This window comes from Microtus ochrogaster (assembly GCF_000317375.1).
Source record: "Microtus ochrogaster isolate Prairie Vole_2 chromosome 14 unlocalized genomic scaffold, MicOch1.0 chr14_random_1, whole genome shotgun sequence".
Classification (NCBI taxonomy): domain Eukaryota; kingdom Metazoa; phylum Chordata; class Mammalia; order Rodentia; family Cricetidae; genus Microtus; species Microtus ochrogaster.
In genome coordinates, this window is record NW_004949096.1 from 28626652 (window position 1) to 28642305 (window position 15654).

Here is a 15654-nt window from a genome sequence, read left to right on the forward strand (position 1 = left end):
AAAAAAAAAGATAGCACTGCAAAGAAAGATGTTGACTCGCCTTGGTGATCTTAGCTGGAACCCTCCATTACCCATTCCTGATGGCCAGCAGCTAACAGAGAAGCTTTTGGACCCTCACTGGAACCGGCTGATTCTTAGCACAGTGCTCTCCTCACTGGGCTCCCTCCATGAAGGTCCCACAACTCCCCTCTCCCACAGCAGACCCAGCTTCTACTGCTCTGCAGACCCCACCCTCTGTCTCCTACCTGCTGGATGGTGACGGCCTGCTGCAAGCAATGGGCACGTGCCTCACATGCCTGCTCCAGGTCTGCCCAGTGGCCTTCTAGCTTCTGGCACTGCTCCACAATGTGCTGAGCTTGGGGGTGTCCGGACATGACTAGACTCTGACCAGAACTTAGTACCTCATGCATGCGGCCCACGTGAGCTTTCAGCTCAGCCTGGAGCATCTGCCACAGAACAATGGGATTCCTTTACCACAGATGCCCAGACTAGAATCGTGGGTGTCTCTCTAGGCTCTAGATCACTCGGCTAAGGATAGCTGGAGCAAAGTGGATTTGGGAATCAGGACACCCAGGGAGAAATATTTAGAGGCCAGGATACTCTGAGTAGTATCAAGTAAAAGCAGGGGGCTTTTAAGTTCTGGGAATGAGGTATTGGGGGCCCTGGGAGGAGACAGGTGACACTACCTTGTGCTTACGTTGAAGGCTCTGGGCATCATGCCAGCAGTGGGCAGGGCAGGCAGGACTGGAACTGGGCATATGCTCAGCCACCCATGTGAGTTCCAGGTTGCTAAGGCAGTTAAATTGGTATTGTTCAACTGAGGCCTGCAGTTGTATGTGCCGGGTGGCCAGCTTGCTCTGCAGGGACTTGAACCTGGTAGAAGGAGAAAAGATAAAGTGGCTGGGGGAGGAAAAAGAAAACAAGGTCATGGTCCTTTCCTCTTCCCCACCAGGGACTCATGGGAATAATGCCAGGTAACAGAAAGCCTTGAAGCCCTCCCACCTCAGAATGACCCAACTCAGAAAGGAAGGAGGTTTGGACGCCCTCAGGTCCTGTAGGTGCCACTCACGCCCTAGGGTCACAAGGCATGTGTGGAGGGAGAAGCATGCCCCTCAAGCATAGTAAAGATGGAATGGCCACCTCTGGTGACACTTCTGGCTCTCCTCCAGGATGATCAGGGAAGTGAAGGTGTTGTGGGTCTGAGAGATGAGGGCAGCCATCTTGCTGCCCAGTGCCTGACTTTTATCCTCCAGCTGACAGTGCTGTTTCTGCAGCTTCACGCTGGAATGCAGGTCCTGTCCCATTTCTGCACTCTGCAGGGCTTCCTCCAGATGCTCCAACATCGCTCTGACATCCTGGGGAGGGTGGCAAGAGGCTGCATTTGCCTTTCTTCTCCAGCTCAGCAGGCAACCCCACTGGGGCTCTAAGTGTACCATGTTCCTAGCTCCAGATTTACCAGGGACCCATCATGTCCTCCCAACTCATAGTGTGCAAAGCATCCCTTATACACCTTCTTCTCTGGCAGACCCAAGCTGTGATTATCACACACTAGACACACAGAAGTCATTCCTGTGACAGCCTGCTGCCAGGCAAAGCCAGGCTTAGCTTACTCTGGGCCAGAGCTCTGTACAGGACTTCATGGGGCCACCCTGTCAGCCCTTTCTGTCCTGCCTGCTCACATCCAGACCCAGCCAAGTCCTGGTCTTCCTTCTGCATCCTCACCCCCATCCCACATTCCCCAGGGACCTGCAGTAGCTCTAGGAGCTGCCCCTGCTGTCTGGTCTGCTGCAGCCTGTCTCCTCGCTCTGCCACCCTGTGGTCCAGCTCTTCCCACTTGTGATTCAGGTCCTGGAGTCTGTTCTGTATGTCCTCCTGGGCATGGGGGTGGCTATGCAACAGCTTTCTCCCAGCCTGGAGTGGAGACAAAGGCCCAGGTATTTTGCTGAGCTGTGAGGACCCCACCACCAGCCACAGCATGCTGCACCCAAGGGCAGGAGGTAGATTGCTTGCTACCTAGGATGGTGGTAGCTTTCTGAGCTGATTTGGGTGCCTATCTAGGGGGACACCCTGCTTCACACCCAGGTGAAGGAGGCAGAGGGGTCCCTTCCTTCAGTGACTGTGCTCTATAGAAACAGAAAGAGCAATGTATGCTGGGAACCTGAAGACAAGAGGGCCCGGCACCTGCTGTCCAGTATCCTCACCTGCTGTAGGTCCTCCATGTACCCACGGGTAGCTAATAGCTCACTCTTAGCTATTTTGTGCCACTTGAGTTTCTGACAAATACTGCTGCATGCTTCGGAGGGTTCATCGGCCACCATGGGCCACTTCTCCTCCATCCACAGCATTAACTCTGCCACAGCCTGCTTCCACTCCTGCCGGAGACCAGGAGACAGAGGGTCTCAGGACCCAGAGTGAGGGGTGGCACACCTGCTTCTAGGGCGAGGGGCCCTGTGGTGAAAAACAAGGCCCAGAGCCAATCCTTGGGTACAGGGGAGGTAGAGCTTGGATTTTTTTTTTTTCTGATCTACAAATGGGGCAAGGTCACTGTGCCCAGAAAGAGAAATGCCTGTCAGGTCCAACTCCTACAGACCACACCAGATCTCGGGTGTCTTGATCTAAATAGGTTGATGCTCTTGGAGGCCTGGCCTGGCCCTAGGGCCTGAACAAGCATCAAGGCTAAGCTGCAGCTGCTTCCTCTCACCATGCAGGCCTCTGGTGTGTCAGAAGTGAGGGCGGGTGCGGGTGTGTAGGAGGATGAGGGGACAGTTAGTCAAGGCATCCTTCTCTGAGAAGCACAGTGAGCACAGCTCCAGCCTCCTCTTGGAAACACCGAGAACTGTGCTTCAAGGTAGGGAAAGGCTCAGTACACAAGATCCTACTGGCTCAGCGCAGCTGTGGGCTCCAGGGCCCGGCTTCTGCGGATCTCTCCCTCGGCCTAGGAACTCACGTGCACTCGGAGGGAAGCCAGAAGCTGCTCCCTTCTCTGGTCATTCCTCTCCTGGACCCTGGCCCACTGTTCCTGGGCACTGTGCAGCAGCTCTCTGATCCTGGTGTGCAGAAAGAGAAGGCTCTTCTCTGCCCTGAGCCCCCCACTCCCCAGCCCAAGGGAACCCCGCCCCACCCAGCCTCAGGGCAGGAGTCTGCCCAGGTGCAGAGAGAAGGCAGCAGGCAGGTGGCTCACTTGGGCTCAGCAGGGTGTTGGCTCAGAAGCAGCTTCTCAGCACATGCCTGCAGGGCCTCAGCCCGAGATCCCAGGGTGCTCCGGAGCCACCCAAAACCCTGGTGCTGCTGCAGCAGGCTCTGGGCCTCCCTTAGATCCTCCTGGTACAGAGACCTGAAGTCAGCTCATCCCCAGGGTCTCCCTACCCACCCTGGCTTCTGGACCCAAGGAGGCCAGCTCCCTCTAGGGGCGGTATGACGACACTCCAGTTTCACTTCCCCAACTCTACCCCAAGATTGTCCTGGTGGAGGAAGGCCTCATGGCTGGTACAGATGGCAACGAAACTATCCACTTCTTGGCCAAACCTCTGCAGCTCCAGCCTGTCCAGAAGTTCCTGCTCCCTCTGGCCCCATAGGGCCTTCAGCTGTTGGCCCTGCTGACCTAGGAGCCTTAGGGCACTGGCCACCTCTTGGGACGGTGGGGAGTCTGAGATTGCCACCAGTTGGGCCTGAGCCTCCAGCTGCCGCAGCCTGTGTAAAATAACAGACATAGTACCAGCCCACCTGGGTCGTCACCAGTGCCTCCAGCCCTTCACCACACCACAGAGCTCTGAAGTGAGGGCAGCTGGCTGCTCAGTCCTACTGGTTCACTTTCTCACAGGACAGCTATGTCCTGGCCTATGCATAAGACGGAACGCAACAGGCCCGGCAGAATGCCCAGGATCCACATCACACTGTCCTCTAGGCAGATGACTGAGGCATGCAGGGACAGCACAACTCAACAAAAACATTGCTCAGTCCGCACATGGCTGCTGTCAGGGCCACTGGCACCTTTGACCCAGCATGGCAGGTACCCCTTTAAGCTGAATGCTGCCCCCCTCCCCCCATTTTGAAAAGATGTGGCATGCCTGTGGGAGGCAGGAAAAGCCAGCATTTCCTCTAAGCTGCTGCAACCCCAAAGGGTGTGTGTGACAAGTGTCTTGAAGGCAGGGGTCTGTCTCTCAGGGTCCACTTGATACCTATTAGGCTCCTTGGAGTAGGGGACAGCCTGAGGGTTGCACATGGTGGCTCTGTTTGCTCATAAGGCTGTACATCACTTCTGACGGAAGTGATGTAGAAATCTTAGTCCCATTGTTGAGTCCTGGGCCCTTTGACTGTAGAGGCCAGCAGGGTATGCGCTGCTCAGAATGGGAAGCTAGATTTGGGGGGTGGACACCATTATCACAGCTGAAGGAGAGTGGCTGGGCTGGAACTCAGAGCCTCTGGCAGCTCAGTGTCTGGGGTCCCTTCCCAGAGTGTGCAGGTTGCCTGAGGTGGGCTGGGGTATCTTCTGAAAATCTGCCTGCAGGGCCATGCTAGATACCAGCCTGGCTCATGATGACATTGCTCTTGACCTTCCTTTTATGAACTCCACCCCCTCAGGTCTGTCCTGACCTCTCTTGCCACAGGCAGGTCTCCTCCTGTAGGCCTCCAAGCTTCCTCAGCAGCTCCTGGGCTGAGGCCATATCCTCCAGCTCCTCTTTGCTGCACAGTTGAGCCCAGATGCCCTCAGCCCAAAGCAGCAGCTTGTGGCTCTCTTGTAGGACGCCTTGCTGGACCCGAGCCTCAGTCTGGATTTGGACCTGCTGGACCACTTGCCCTTGCACTTGCTTTAGCAGAGTCTGCAGCATCAGCACCTGCTCCTGAAGCAGCCGGCCCTCTCTGAGGCCTGACTCCTTCGCCCTGCAGGATGATAGCCACCGCAGTCAGGACCCAGGCCTGTGTCTCCTGGGAAAGTGGTGACAACTCCGAATGTGTCCCCCGCTCCCCCCCCCCCGAGCTAGAAGCAGCATGACCCTGGGGCTCTCCCTTTCTCTGAGTGTGGGAGCCAGACCCAATCCAAAACTTTCTCAGAGGTCCTAATGAAAGGACAAGGAGAAAGCTAATTCTGTATCCTTGCCTGGGGTAGACCTTGCAAGGTCCAGTCTGGGCCTGAGCCTCAAAGGAGTTAAGGAGTCGGTTCCTGGGAACCAGGCCTTCTCCTCTGAAATGCCGTGGTTACCGGTCCAGAGGCTGCTGTGTCAGCTATCCTATGTTCTCTTGCCATCTTTGTCTAACTTAGCTTTCCTCTGACCCTGGCCATTCTCTCCCTGCAAATAGTATACAAGATGCCGTCCTTAATAAATTCGCTTGGCATAAGGCGGTTTGTGCAAGGCCTCCAGTTTTTTGGTCTTTATACTCTCACTCGAGGCTTGTCACTGAAGAATGATCTCCCAGTGCAGGTCAAGAGAGCACTTTCTCATGCCAACAGCCTCTGCCTTCTGCCAGCATCTTTCCAATATACATCGTGGTCACCTTCTCCCTATCCCATTCCTGCCCCTTCCTTATTTTGTTAGGACCATCCCTCTCTCCTTCTGCCCTCACTGCCTCCCCGGCCACCACCACCATCCCCAAACTGGCCATACTCGATGGCTGCTCTTTGGAGGTAGGAGATCCTGTTCTCCAGTACCAGGACCTTCTGCTGAATCTGCTGCAGGGTACGGTGACTGTCCTCAGAGCCTCCCGGCCCCAGAGCCTCCAGCCTGCCCATCACATTTAGCAGCTGGGCGCGTGTGGGTTCAGACTGCTGTAGAAGATGGTGTACCTCCATGCTGCGTGTGAGCTGCAGGCCTTTCTCCTCCTTCAGGGCCTCTAGCTGCTGCCACCTGAGCGGAGGATGCAGGAATGTATCCATCACAAGGACACCTCCCATCCATCCAATGACACTAAGCCACTGAGGTCTTAGAGCCTAGCAGGACAGATGCTTCTAGGCTGGTGGTCCTCTGCCCACTCCTCACTAACTTTGACACCATCTAGTCCCTCTACCTGGTATGGAAGAGGTACCAAGCAAGGGCTTTGCCCTACCTGCATCCCTACCCTTGATTGTCAGTCACCTCTGGTTCAGGTCCTCCTCCTGTTGTTGAATTTTTGAGGTATGTTCTGGACATCTCTGCTTCAGCTGTTCAGCGGTGTTGACGACCTCAGCCCAGTGGCCTTTTCCAATGGCCAAGGCCATGAGAAAGTTCTGCGGAGAAGGACCCAGAGCCCTGGGAGGCAGGCTCTTCTCTCCCCATTCCCTCTTTGGACCACAAAGGGCCTTGGGATGGTTGCTCTAAGACACTCAACCTCCTGGCCCTGAGACAGAAAGCATCTGAGTCCCTAGCCTCAGAGTCAGGCCTGCTGCCATGGGACCCTCCCCAGACAGGGCCAGAGCAAACGTGAAATACGGGGCAAAACAGTGAGGAGTAGGGAGGCAGAAGCAACGGCAGGGTGGTGGAAACTTCGGGCGGTCTCCTTTAGTGCAGAGGCTTACCTCACACTTGAGCTGTGTGACCTCTAAGTTGTCATCCTTGGGCTGCAGTGTTCGGAACAGGGATGTCTGCTCCTCCAGCCAGGACTGGAGCTCCCTACAGGAGCTGTAGAAGCGAAACAGAGCTGCTGCCTCCTCTAGCCGGGCCCTGTGAAGCTGAAGGAGCAGCCCTGGGTCAGGGTGAAGGCTCAGTGCCCCCACGGGAAGGGAGGGCACCCAGAGAGGTCCTGGGTGCACCCCTGCTTATCCCAGGCCACTAGGAGGATCGAGTCTTTACTCCACGATCATATCACATCCCTTTAAGATCCTGGTGATAATGTAAACTCTTAGAGCAGGGAACACGTCGGTCACTGCCTTGTTCCTGGGATCATGTACAGCCTCTAGCCCAGTGGTTCTCACCCTTCCTAAGGCTGCTGCCCTTTAACACAGATCCTCGTGTTGTGGTGACCCAACCATAAAATTATTTTCATTGCTTCATTATAACTGTAATTTTGCTGCATATCTTATATTGTACCTTTGTAAAGATCTTATAGACAGGATATCTGATATGTGACCCCTGTAAAAGGATCATTTGACACTCGCCCCCAGCAAAGGGGTCATGACCCAAAGGTTGAGAATATTGCTCTAGCTTATGATAGGGGTATGGTTAACCTCCCATCCCGTCTCTCTTTTGGTGCAGGGATTGAACCCTAGCACCTCGGTTATGCCAGGCAAACATGAGTTCGCTGTTTTGGGGTTTTTCATCTTGTTGTGTTTCCCAGGCTGATCAAGGACACCTGGACTTATTCAATCTTCTCACCTTGGAAGCACCTGGGAATAAGGACATATGCCACGTGCTTAGCTATGGGCATTTCTTGACCAAAGAAGCATTACCTTTGCCAGGGCCAGTAGGTTCTCATAGATCTGGCTCAAGTGAGCCTGTGCCTGCAGTATGGTGGTGGAGTCTACATCGAAGTCACATTCAGTCTGAAGAGCCATCCTTGGGCCGTCCCCTGGAAGGCACAGGGCAGACGCCACCTGTGCAGAAGGAAGGCGGTGTGTCCACACCTAGCTCTCACCAAGTAGTAGGATCTCTGAGATGGGGCCCGTGGTTGTACCTGGGGTTTCTGCTCTATGCTGCGAATGGTGGGCATCCTGCTCTGGCTGCTCCCCAAGTCTTTCAGCTCCCAGGTATTCAGTGCCTCTTCTGGAAGCCAAGAGACACATACTGTTATGAGCGCACAGGGTTCAAGGGTGTTTGGGGCCCTTCTCCTCCCTGCTCAGTAGCTCACTACATGGTGGGTCAAGGTTGTTCGGTGCCCATTGCTTCCCTGTGCCTGGGCCTGCATGAAGAGCTTTTAGGGGCTAAAAGAATTGAGACTGGACCTTCCCATTGGGGCTGCAGGGCTCACAGACCCAGAACAGATAGGACAGTATCCAGGGATGTACATAGGTAGGCAAGGCATGTAGTCATTCAAGGGGAAAGAAAGGCCAGATGATCTGGGTATTTAAAGAGGGTAAGACAAGGGGCTAGAGAGATGGCTCAGCCGTTAAAGGCTGGGCTCACAACCATAAATATAAAGAGGGTAAGACAAGGCCCACTGAACTCTGCCCAAGAAGTGCTGTGATGTGGTAGCAGCTAGGCAGAGAGGAAGCACAAGCTAGCACCCCTCCCTGTGACTGGATGAGCACCCCGTCTCTATCTTTCTGTCCTCTGTCCCTGAGCAAGTCTGCAGTGCAGCAGCAGCAATAAGATTACTCAGGAACGGGTTATGGACATTGTAAAGGTAGGTACAGAGTTCAGCAGTGGTGGCACACACCTTTAATACCAGCACTTGGGAAGCAGATGTAGGCGGATCTCTGGGTACGAAGCCAGCCTGGTCTACAGAGTAAATGCCAGGACAGGCTCCAAAGCTACAGAGAAACCCAGTCTCAAAAAACCAAAATCAAAACAAATCAAACAAACAAGCAAAAAGAATTGGTACTGAAAGGAGAAGAAATCAGAGGAGAACCTAGAGAACTTCAAACTCCGCAGAGCCAGCCTGACCATCTCATCTAAACTTTGCTGGTGTGAAAACCACCTTCCTGGGCTGTCTAGAAGCAGGAACAGGCTGCTCTGAGCAACACAGGGTAGCTCCAGTTACTTCTTTCTACTGAGCCCACATTGGCCTCCCCTGAACTTCTTTGGTTTGGCTTTGGGATGCCCTAGACACAGCCGCAGGGAAGATGTTTGACCTCGTTGCTGACAGACTTCATGCTCTCACAAGGGTCATGACCTTGTACCTCTGGTGGAGAAGGGCATCTGTTGGTGTGAATGCTGGCTGCCTGCTGCTGCTAGAACCTGGGTCCCACCATGAGGTTCTCCAGCTGTGTCTCCATCAAGCCTTTTCCAGTCTTCTGAAGGTTCCTCCTGTATAGAGGGACAAGGTTCTGCTTAGGCGACCAAGCGGCTCCCCACCTGGCAGAAGGGCAGACTCTAAGCCTCTCCTGCGAGAGTGATAAAAGCAAAGACTGAGAATGCCAGGGGCCAGGCCTGGGGTCTCCATCTTTGCCTGCACCGGGTGGAACAGGAACACACAAAAGGGATGAGTTGGCTCCTATTATTAATAAGTAACACATTGAGAAGGCAGGTGCACAGAGCAGGAAGAAACCATGATGCCCTGGACCAAATGCACCGTGTTGTGAACTGTAAGTACTAGGAGTGAAGCCCCACAGGTGCAGGAGTGGGGAGCGTGTGCATGTTTAGAAACAGCCTTGGTCAAAGAATCAAAAAAGCCTCTTTCGCCAGAGAAGACGGGGTCTTTAGGCAGTAGCCTGCCCCCAATCTCATCTTGATTAACTTGTTTGTAAAGGCTGGTGGTGTTCTAGATATTTGCTAACACATAGATCTATTTTTTTTAAATATTTATTTATTATATATACAATAGTCTGTTTGTGTGTATGCCTGCAGGCCAGAAGAGGGCACCAGATCTCATTACAGATGTTTGTGAGCCACCATGTGGTTGCTGGGAATTGAACTCAGGACCTTTGGAAGAGCAGGCAATGCTCTTAATCTCTGAGCCATCTCTCCAGCCCCCATCTGTTTTTAAATGATTAATTATGTGGTCTGGGAATAAACACAAAGGAAGAGGGAGAGATGGGCCCATAAGGTCTGGGAACGTGAGGCACCACGTGCAGGCAGGGCAAGGTCTTTCCTCCATCCATGTACCAATTTCATGGCTGGGTTAGGTGAAGCGGTCTAGCCTCCATGGGAATACGCGGGACAGGGCTGGGCAGGGAAGGGGAGAGGGATGTCAAATCAGAGAGCCCAAAGGGACTTCAGGGTGAAGGATCGTGAAAATGAAGCTTTTTGGGAGAACTTCCATGTTCTTGAACTATGCTGGGCAGACCGAGCCAAGCCCAGCTATCCTTGATGCCCTTGTCTGGTGTCCACAGACAGAATTCCAAGTGACCTGAGACTGGAGACGGGAGAGGCCGTGGGGGTGAGGAATGAACGATCAGCTCTGGGCAGGGAGCAGCGTGTGCCTCACATGCAGTGTAGGAGACAGGAGTCCAAGCCCTTTTCCAGCGCACCTTGAGTGATACCTGGGCTGCGGCAGCCCTCGCCTGATCCTGTAGCTCGCGCAGCTCCGCCCGGAAGGCGCGCACGCCTCGTTCCAGGAGCCGGTGGCGCTGCAGCAGGGCCTCGGCCTCTGCCTGGTCCTTCCCGCAGGATGCGCTTTCCAGTTGCTTCTGCCGCAGGAGAAGCCAAGAAGCTGCTTTGGCTGAGTCAGAAAAGTACTGTGGGGAGGTGGGGAAGGGTTGAGAGCGTGCAGGTACTCCCGCGCCCCCGACCCCTGCCGTGCGCGCCCCGCCCCGCACGTTCTACCTGCCCAACCAACAGTGCACTTTGCAGCCTGGCGCGCCTCCTTGCGGCTTCAGTCCAGAGTAGCTGCCATGTTGCCTGCACGGCTTCGACCCTTTCCAGAGGATCTGGCTGTGTTGGGGGCCCTCTGACACTGAGGTTGCGACCCCTCTGCATGAGATCTGCACACACAGACTGGTGGCGATGGAGTTCGGTTTCCAGAGCCTAGAAGGGTTAGGGGTGTGGGTTGTGAAGGGACGGAGAGGTGACATCCAGAATCCCAAGCCTGACAGGCAAGGAGATCGGGATGTCAGAGCTAGGCACTGAGTGGACAGACACCTTGTGTTTCTGCAGAGCAGTAGAGATCTGAGCGAGGTCCCGGCCCAGGGCTGCCTTCTCCATTAGCTGTCTGCGCTCCCTCAACCAGGCCTCCTCCTCCTCACAGCTGTGCAGGAGCTGTGCCAGCTGCAGGGTCTGTTCCAGCCGGGTGCGTCTGAGGAGGGACCGAAGGGCCATGAAAGGGTTTGGGGAAGAGCAGAGCACGGGGAAGGGCTTGCTCAATTGCATCAGATATGGCCTTTGGCAGGATTTCCTCAGAATGGCTTAACAAGTAAGACTGAGATTTGGAGGCTCAGGAGCAGGGTAGAGGAGGTGGCCAGATCAAGATTTCTGCTTGGGCAGAAGATAATTAAAGTTTCAGGAAAGTTCTACAGACCGGTGAGAATTTGGGACTGGCTCTGGCTCTTACCGGGCTCTGACAACGGACACGAGGTTGTGGTGAAGCTCCACCAGTGCCAGGGCTTTAGCCTGCAGCATCTGCACACCGGTGCCCTGGGAGGAGTCCAGCTGGGACGTCTGCTGGGCAAGGCGGTTTACTTGGCTTCTGTGGGCTGAGACCTGGACCTCCAGCAGGTCATGCCTCTGCAGCAGCAAGGCCACTTCTTCCAGCTGTGGCCCACAGGCTGTGAAGCTGGCCAGCACCTGGCCAGGGAGGAGTGGTTAGCGCATTTCTAGGAGCTGGGTATCTATGAGCACCCGTGCGGGGAGGGGGGTAGGACCTCCTAGAGTTCAGCTCATCTGCCCACCTGCAGCTCCCCAAGCTGGTCTGTGGTAGCCTCCACCTCCTGCAGAAGGCTCAGCACAGCTTGTGTGCCTGCCATCTGCTTCTTCTGCTCCTGTAGACACTGCAGGAGCTTCTGCCAGCGCTGGGTGATCTCCTTCTGCCTAGAGAACAGGAGGCAAGGGAGCATGGCTGTCCCTACCTCGGGAGCCAGGGTAGGGTATGAATGTGAACATCTAGACACGGATGGTTGGGAGAGTGTGTTCACAGTCAGAGGGAGCCTGGAAGGTTCAGATGTTCAGACCCTTATCCCCTCCTCCCCATGTCTAGTCCCCATCTCTATGAATGAAAATTATCTTTCCAGGTACACAGACTAAAACTATGACAGCTCAGTTAACTCCGGATCTGTTTGCAAATCCTGTTCGGTACTATCTTCAAAATGTATCAATTGATCTTGGCTACCACAACTGTAATCCCAGGACACAGGAGGAGTGGGCGAATTGCCAGTTTTGAGGCCAGCCTGGTCTATATAGTGAGTTCTGTCTCTGTGAGACCCTGCCTCAAAAGCAAAATAGGAAGTTGTATTCAGAATGCCAGCACTTTCCACCACTCCACTGCTCCCTCCCCCCAGGATTCTATGCCAGTTTCATAAAGGGCTCTTTACTTCAGCCTTTACCCCTTCAACCTGCCCTAGCATAGACGCAGGTGACCACAGGCACCAAGCCTACAGTGGCTCACTCCTCTGCTCAAGACGCAGTGATTTCCTAGCTTTCTGAGGAAAAGAAAAAAAAATCCACAAAAATGCTTTTGCCTTACTATTTAAGGCCCGGGTTAACCTCTACCCCCCTCCCTCATCTCCTGTGACTTGGGCATTTAGCCACCACCCCCTGCTACTTTTCAACCTTGTAAGGTGTGTAACTACCTTGGGGTGCTTATTCATGCCCTTCCCTCTGCTCAGGACAGTCTGTCCCCCACATATACACAACCAGCTCACTTTCTTCTCCTTGATCTTTAACCAAAAATCAACTGACAGCCTCTTGCCTTGATCTCTCATAGTCCTATGTTTGCTTGTTTTTCCTGTCTGTCTTTCTCTCCCTCCCTCCTTCCCTCCCTCCCTCCCTGTTTTTCTTTTCTGAGGATTGAACCAACGGCTCTCTGCATTATACACATATGCTAACACTGAGATAGACTCAAGACCCTAATTTTTTGTTTGTTTTTTGACAGGGAGTCCCACTAGGTAGCCCTGGCTGGCCTAGAACCTGCTCAGTAGAGCATTCTGGCCCTGCAACTCACAGAACTGCCTGCCTCTGCCTCCCAAGTGCTGCTGGGATCAAAGGTGTGTGCCACCACACCTGTTCCAGCCCCTAATTTTTAAAACTGCTCACATACAGTTTATGTGATTTATTTTCTTTCTTGTTTTCCTTGGGAATACTTTAAGCCTCAGGAGGAAAAGAATTTTTGCTTGCCCACAGCACAGCTAAGTGTTTGATAATAGTGTGTAGGGTTACAGTGTATACCACATAAACACCTGTTTAGTGAGTGTGCTAACTAATAAGAGGCTAACCAGATAGACCAGTACTTTACCAGCGTGGGTAAGTTATACGTGGTGTGAATTTGTGTGTCCATGGGATTATCTCTTTAGCAGGTCTCTGAAGCCACAGACCACCCTGCTCTTCTGGAGGTTGCTGTGAGGACAAACGGGTTCACTTGCTTGGTGCTCACCTGCAGGCTACATCTGCCCAGTTGTGATACTGTTCCTGCTGCAGGATGGCTGCAATCTCGCCCAAGGCCTGGAAGCGCCCCTCCTGGGGCAGGATGCTAGCCTCTAACATGCTCAGCTTCTGGGTGGCTGCCTCCCCTGTGGTTGGGTTGATGAGGGAGTCTCTGGCCTGCGCTAGCATCTGCTCTGCCTCGTTTAAAAAGCTTTCCCGGAGGGCTGCCTTGTGCCGGAAGTGGCGGGCCAGAGTATCCAGTCGCTCTAGCTGGAGAAGCCTGTGCTGCATGGCCTGGCTCCTGGAGGTCTCCGCCCTCTCTAGTTCTGCCCAGCGCTGGGCCAGTTCTGCAGGGCCCAGGCCCTCTCCGGGTAGGAACCGCCTTCGGTTTTGGCCTCGGAGTGTTGTCTGCAGCTGGAAGAGCAGGGCCTCTATGGCTCCTCGCTGCTGCAGCCGAGGTGGCTTTTCCTGGGCATGGAAGGAGGCAAAAGCTGCCAGTAGCTGGCGCATGGCAGGCAGCGAGTCTGGGAAGTCCCGAGCCTCCAGCTGCATCTGCTTCTCTCCAATCCAGCGGAGCAGGTCAGCCATCAGCTGCGCATATTGTGCCTGCAGTGCCTCTGTCTCCTGGAGCTGCAGCAGGATCTGGAGGAGGGCGGAGTGCTGGTCAGGCTGCACCTGGGGTGGGCCTCAGAATGAAAGCCCCACCACTGGTGCTAAGTGCCAGGCAGAGTTGTCCACGTAAGGCTGGCGGTCCTTCTCTTAGCTGAGGATGCACAAAAACACCCCCCCCTGTACCCGGCAGACTGGCAGGGACATTGTACCCTCAGACGGCAGTACTCTCTCCACAACGGGGCTGCGACCACATCTTCCTCCATCTAGCTTTGCTCCTTTAGCCTCATCTGCAGGTTGAGGGCCTACAGGGTGGCCTCTCCTCAGCTTTCTGGCCCCTTCTTCCCTGTGCCCCTACTCCTTAAATCAGCTCCCAGTTTTTGACCCCACACCAACATTAGGACACTAACCCCCAGGACAGCCCTTCCAGGCCTCAGACTCTGCCGTTGCCTCCACAGCCCCCCAAAGCATGGACTCAGTGTAGCGCCTGCTGCACGGAGCCTCTTCTATGCCTGTCATTGAAGATTTAGCTCTCTAAACCTTTTAATCCCGTCAGAAGCAGAACAGTTTTTGAGGGCAGTGGAGGCAGAAGGCCAGAAAGGGTCACTGGCTTCTCATGTATGCCAGGCACCATGCATGCTAGGTGCTCACTAACACTCCCTTGGGCACCCAGACAGCCTTCCATCACTCAGGAGTTGTCACCTCTATGCCACACATGGAGCACAAAGAAGAGAGGAGATTTGGCCAAGGCCATGGAACCAGTAAGGCACAGGGACAGCCAGCCAGACATGTCCCCTCATCATCACCAACCTTAGCCAGCCTCCTCTGGGCCATCTGCCCCTGGCGCAGGCGTGAGAAGCAGTGGTAGAACAAGGACACATAGGTCATGATGGAGCGCTCATCTGGATGCAGGGAGGCCACGTCCTCAGGGGCCAGCAGCTGGGCGATGCCTAGCTCCTGCTCAGCCACTCGGAAGGCAGAGGAGAGGTTGTGCAGAGGGTGCTGCCGGCTCAATGAGCCATAATCCAGCAGGTCTGGCCTGTGCAGAGAGCAGGAAGGTTCCTCGGAATAACGGCCTGCTTTGCTTACATTAGCTATCCGCTGCTTAGTGTGACAGCGCTTTTCCTCCGATAGTGGGAGGACAGGTAGAGCTTGGTAGGAGGGAGGGTTAACGTGGCAGAGGGGCCAGGACATAAGATGTGGTGGGGCATCCCCAAGGGGTAGACAGACACTAGCTAGACAGAGGACCGGGAAGAGACAAAGCACAGGAAGTAGGGAAGGCAGGGGTCAAAGGCAAAGCTGCTGACTGGGCCCTTAAAGGAAGGAGGAGGGGCAGGCCTACAGCAGGGACCAGACCCAGGGTCTCTCCATTTACAGCCCCACTTGTCCTCCTCTTTCCAGGCCCAGGGACACGGAGGGCAGGGTGGGTGGAAGAGCCGGCAGCATCCCAGCCTGGGGCTCTGGCCTCAGTGGCTGGAGGCCTTCAGGCTTTAAGACGCACCTGTGCGCGTGGAGGAGGGCATTAAAGCCAAGCCCATCGCTCCAGCTGCGGGAGAAGTCGGTGATGTTGACATTGGTGTAGCTGGCTGTCTTCCGCTGGCACCAAGCCAGCAGGGCTTCCTTAGCAGACAGCAAAGCTGCACTGGCCCCGAACTCCTCCTGGCAGGACAGGGCGGTGGGGTCAGTGTGTGCGCTGGGTGGAAGCTACCAGAGCCTACAGGCTATGGCAAGGGAGGCTCAGAGGCCTGGACAGGGGCTCTATTAAGAGTGAAAAATGAGAGTGATAGGGATAGACGAGGGGTGGGGACGACAGGGACTCTCCAGGCTCTCCAAGAAAGGATGGTTGGGGAAGGCCAAAGGAGCCTCTTAGATAGCAGCCTTCATCTCTGGACCAAACCTCCAAGCAGTCTTCCTAAGGTTTCTCAGATTCTCAGGAAAGGAAAAGTCTGATTTTTTTTTTTTT

The 15654-nt window shown here is 54.6% G+C and overlaps 1 protein-coding gene across 1 annotated transcript in view; it reads right to left on the reverse strand.

Moving 5' to 3' along the window:
- The window catches only part of Sptbn5 (spectrin beta, non-erythrocytic 5), a 45524-nt gene that overhangs the window by 25050 nt on the left and 4820 nt on the right, over positions 1-15654 (reverse strand). Inside the window, exons 5-27 of the mRNA XM_005364480.2 lie at positions 15193-15350; positions 14502-14730; positions 13093-13724; positions 11396-11534; positions 11059-11291; positions 10650-10803; positions 10335-10535; positions 10040-10246; positions 8750-8876; positions 7585-7673; positions 7361-7504; positions 6491-6643; positions 6072-6202; positions 5604-5843; positions 4594-4881; positions 3450-3690; positions 3182-3321; positions 2948-3047; positions 2202-2372; positions 1747-1911; positions 1141-1355; positions 687-873; positions 246-446 (exon numbers count right to left, since the gene is read on the reverse strand). Coding sequence (XP_005364537.1) covers positions 246-446; positions 687-873; positions 1141-1355; positions 1747-1911; positions 2202-2372; positions 2948-3047; positions 3182-3321; positions 3450-3690; positions 4594-4881; positions 5604-5843; positions 6072-6202; positions 6491-6643; positions 7361-7504; positions 7585-7673; positions 8750-8876; positions 10040-10246; positions 10335-10535; positions 10650-10803; positions 11059-11291; positions 11396-11534; positions 13093-13724; positions 14502-14730; positions 15193-15350 — 4545 coding nt within the window. The remainder of the gene's footprint in view (positions 1-245; positions 447-686; positions 874-1140; positions 1356-1746; positions 1912-2201; positions 2373-2947; positions 3048-3181; positions 3322-3449; positions 3691-4593; positions 4882-5603; positions 5844-6071; positions 6203-6490; positions 6644-7360; positions 7505-7584; positions 7674-8749; positions 8877-10039; positions 10247-10334; positions 10536-10649; positions 10804-11058; positions 11292-11395; positions 11535-13092; positions 13725-14501; positions 14731-15192; positions 15351-15654) is intronic.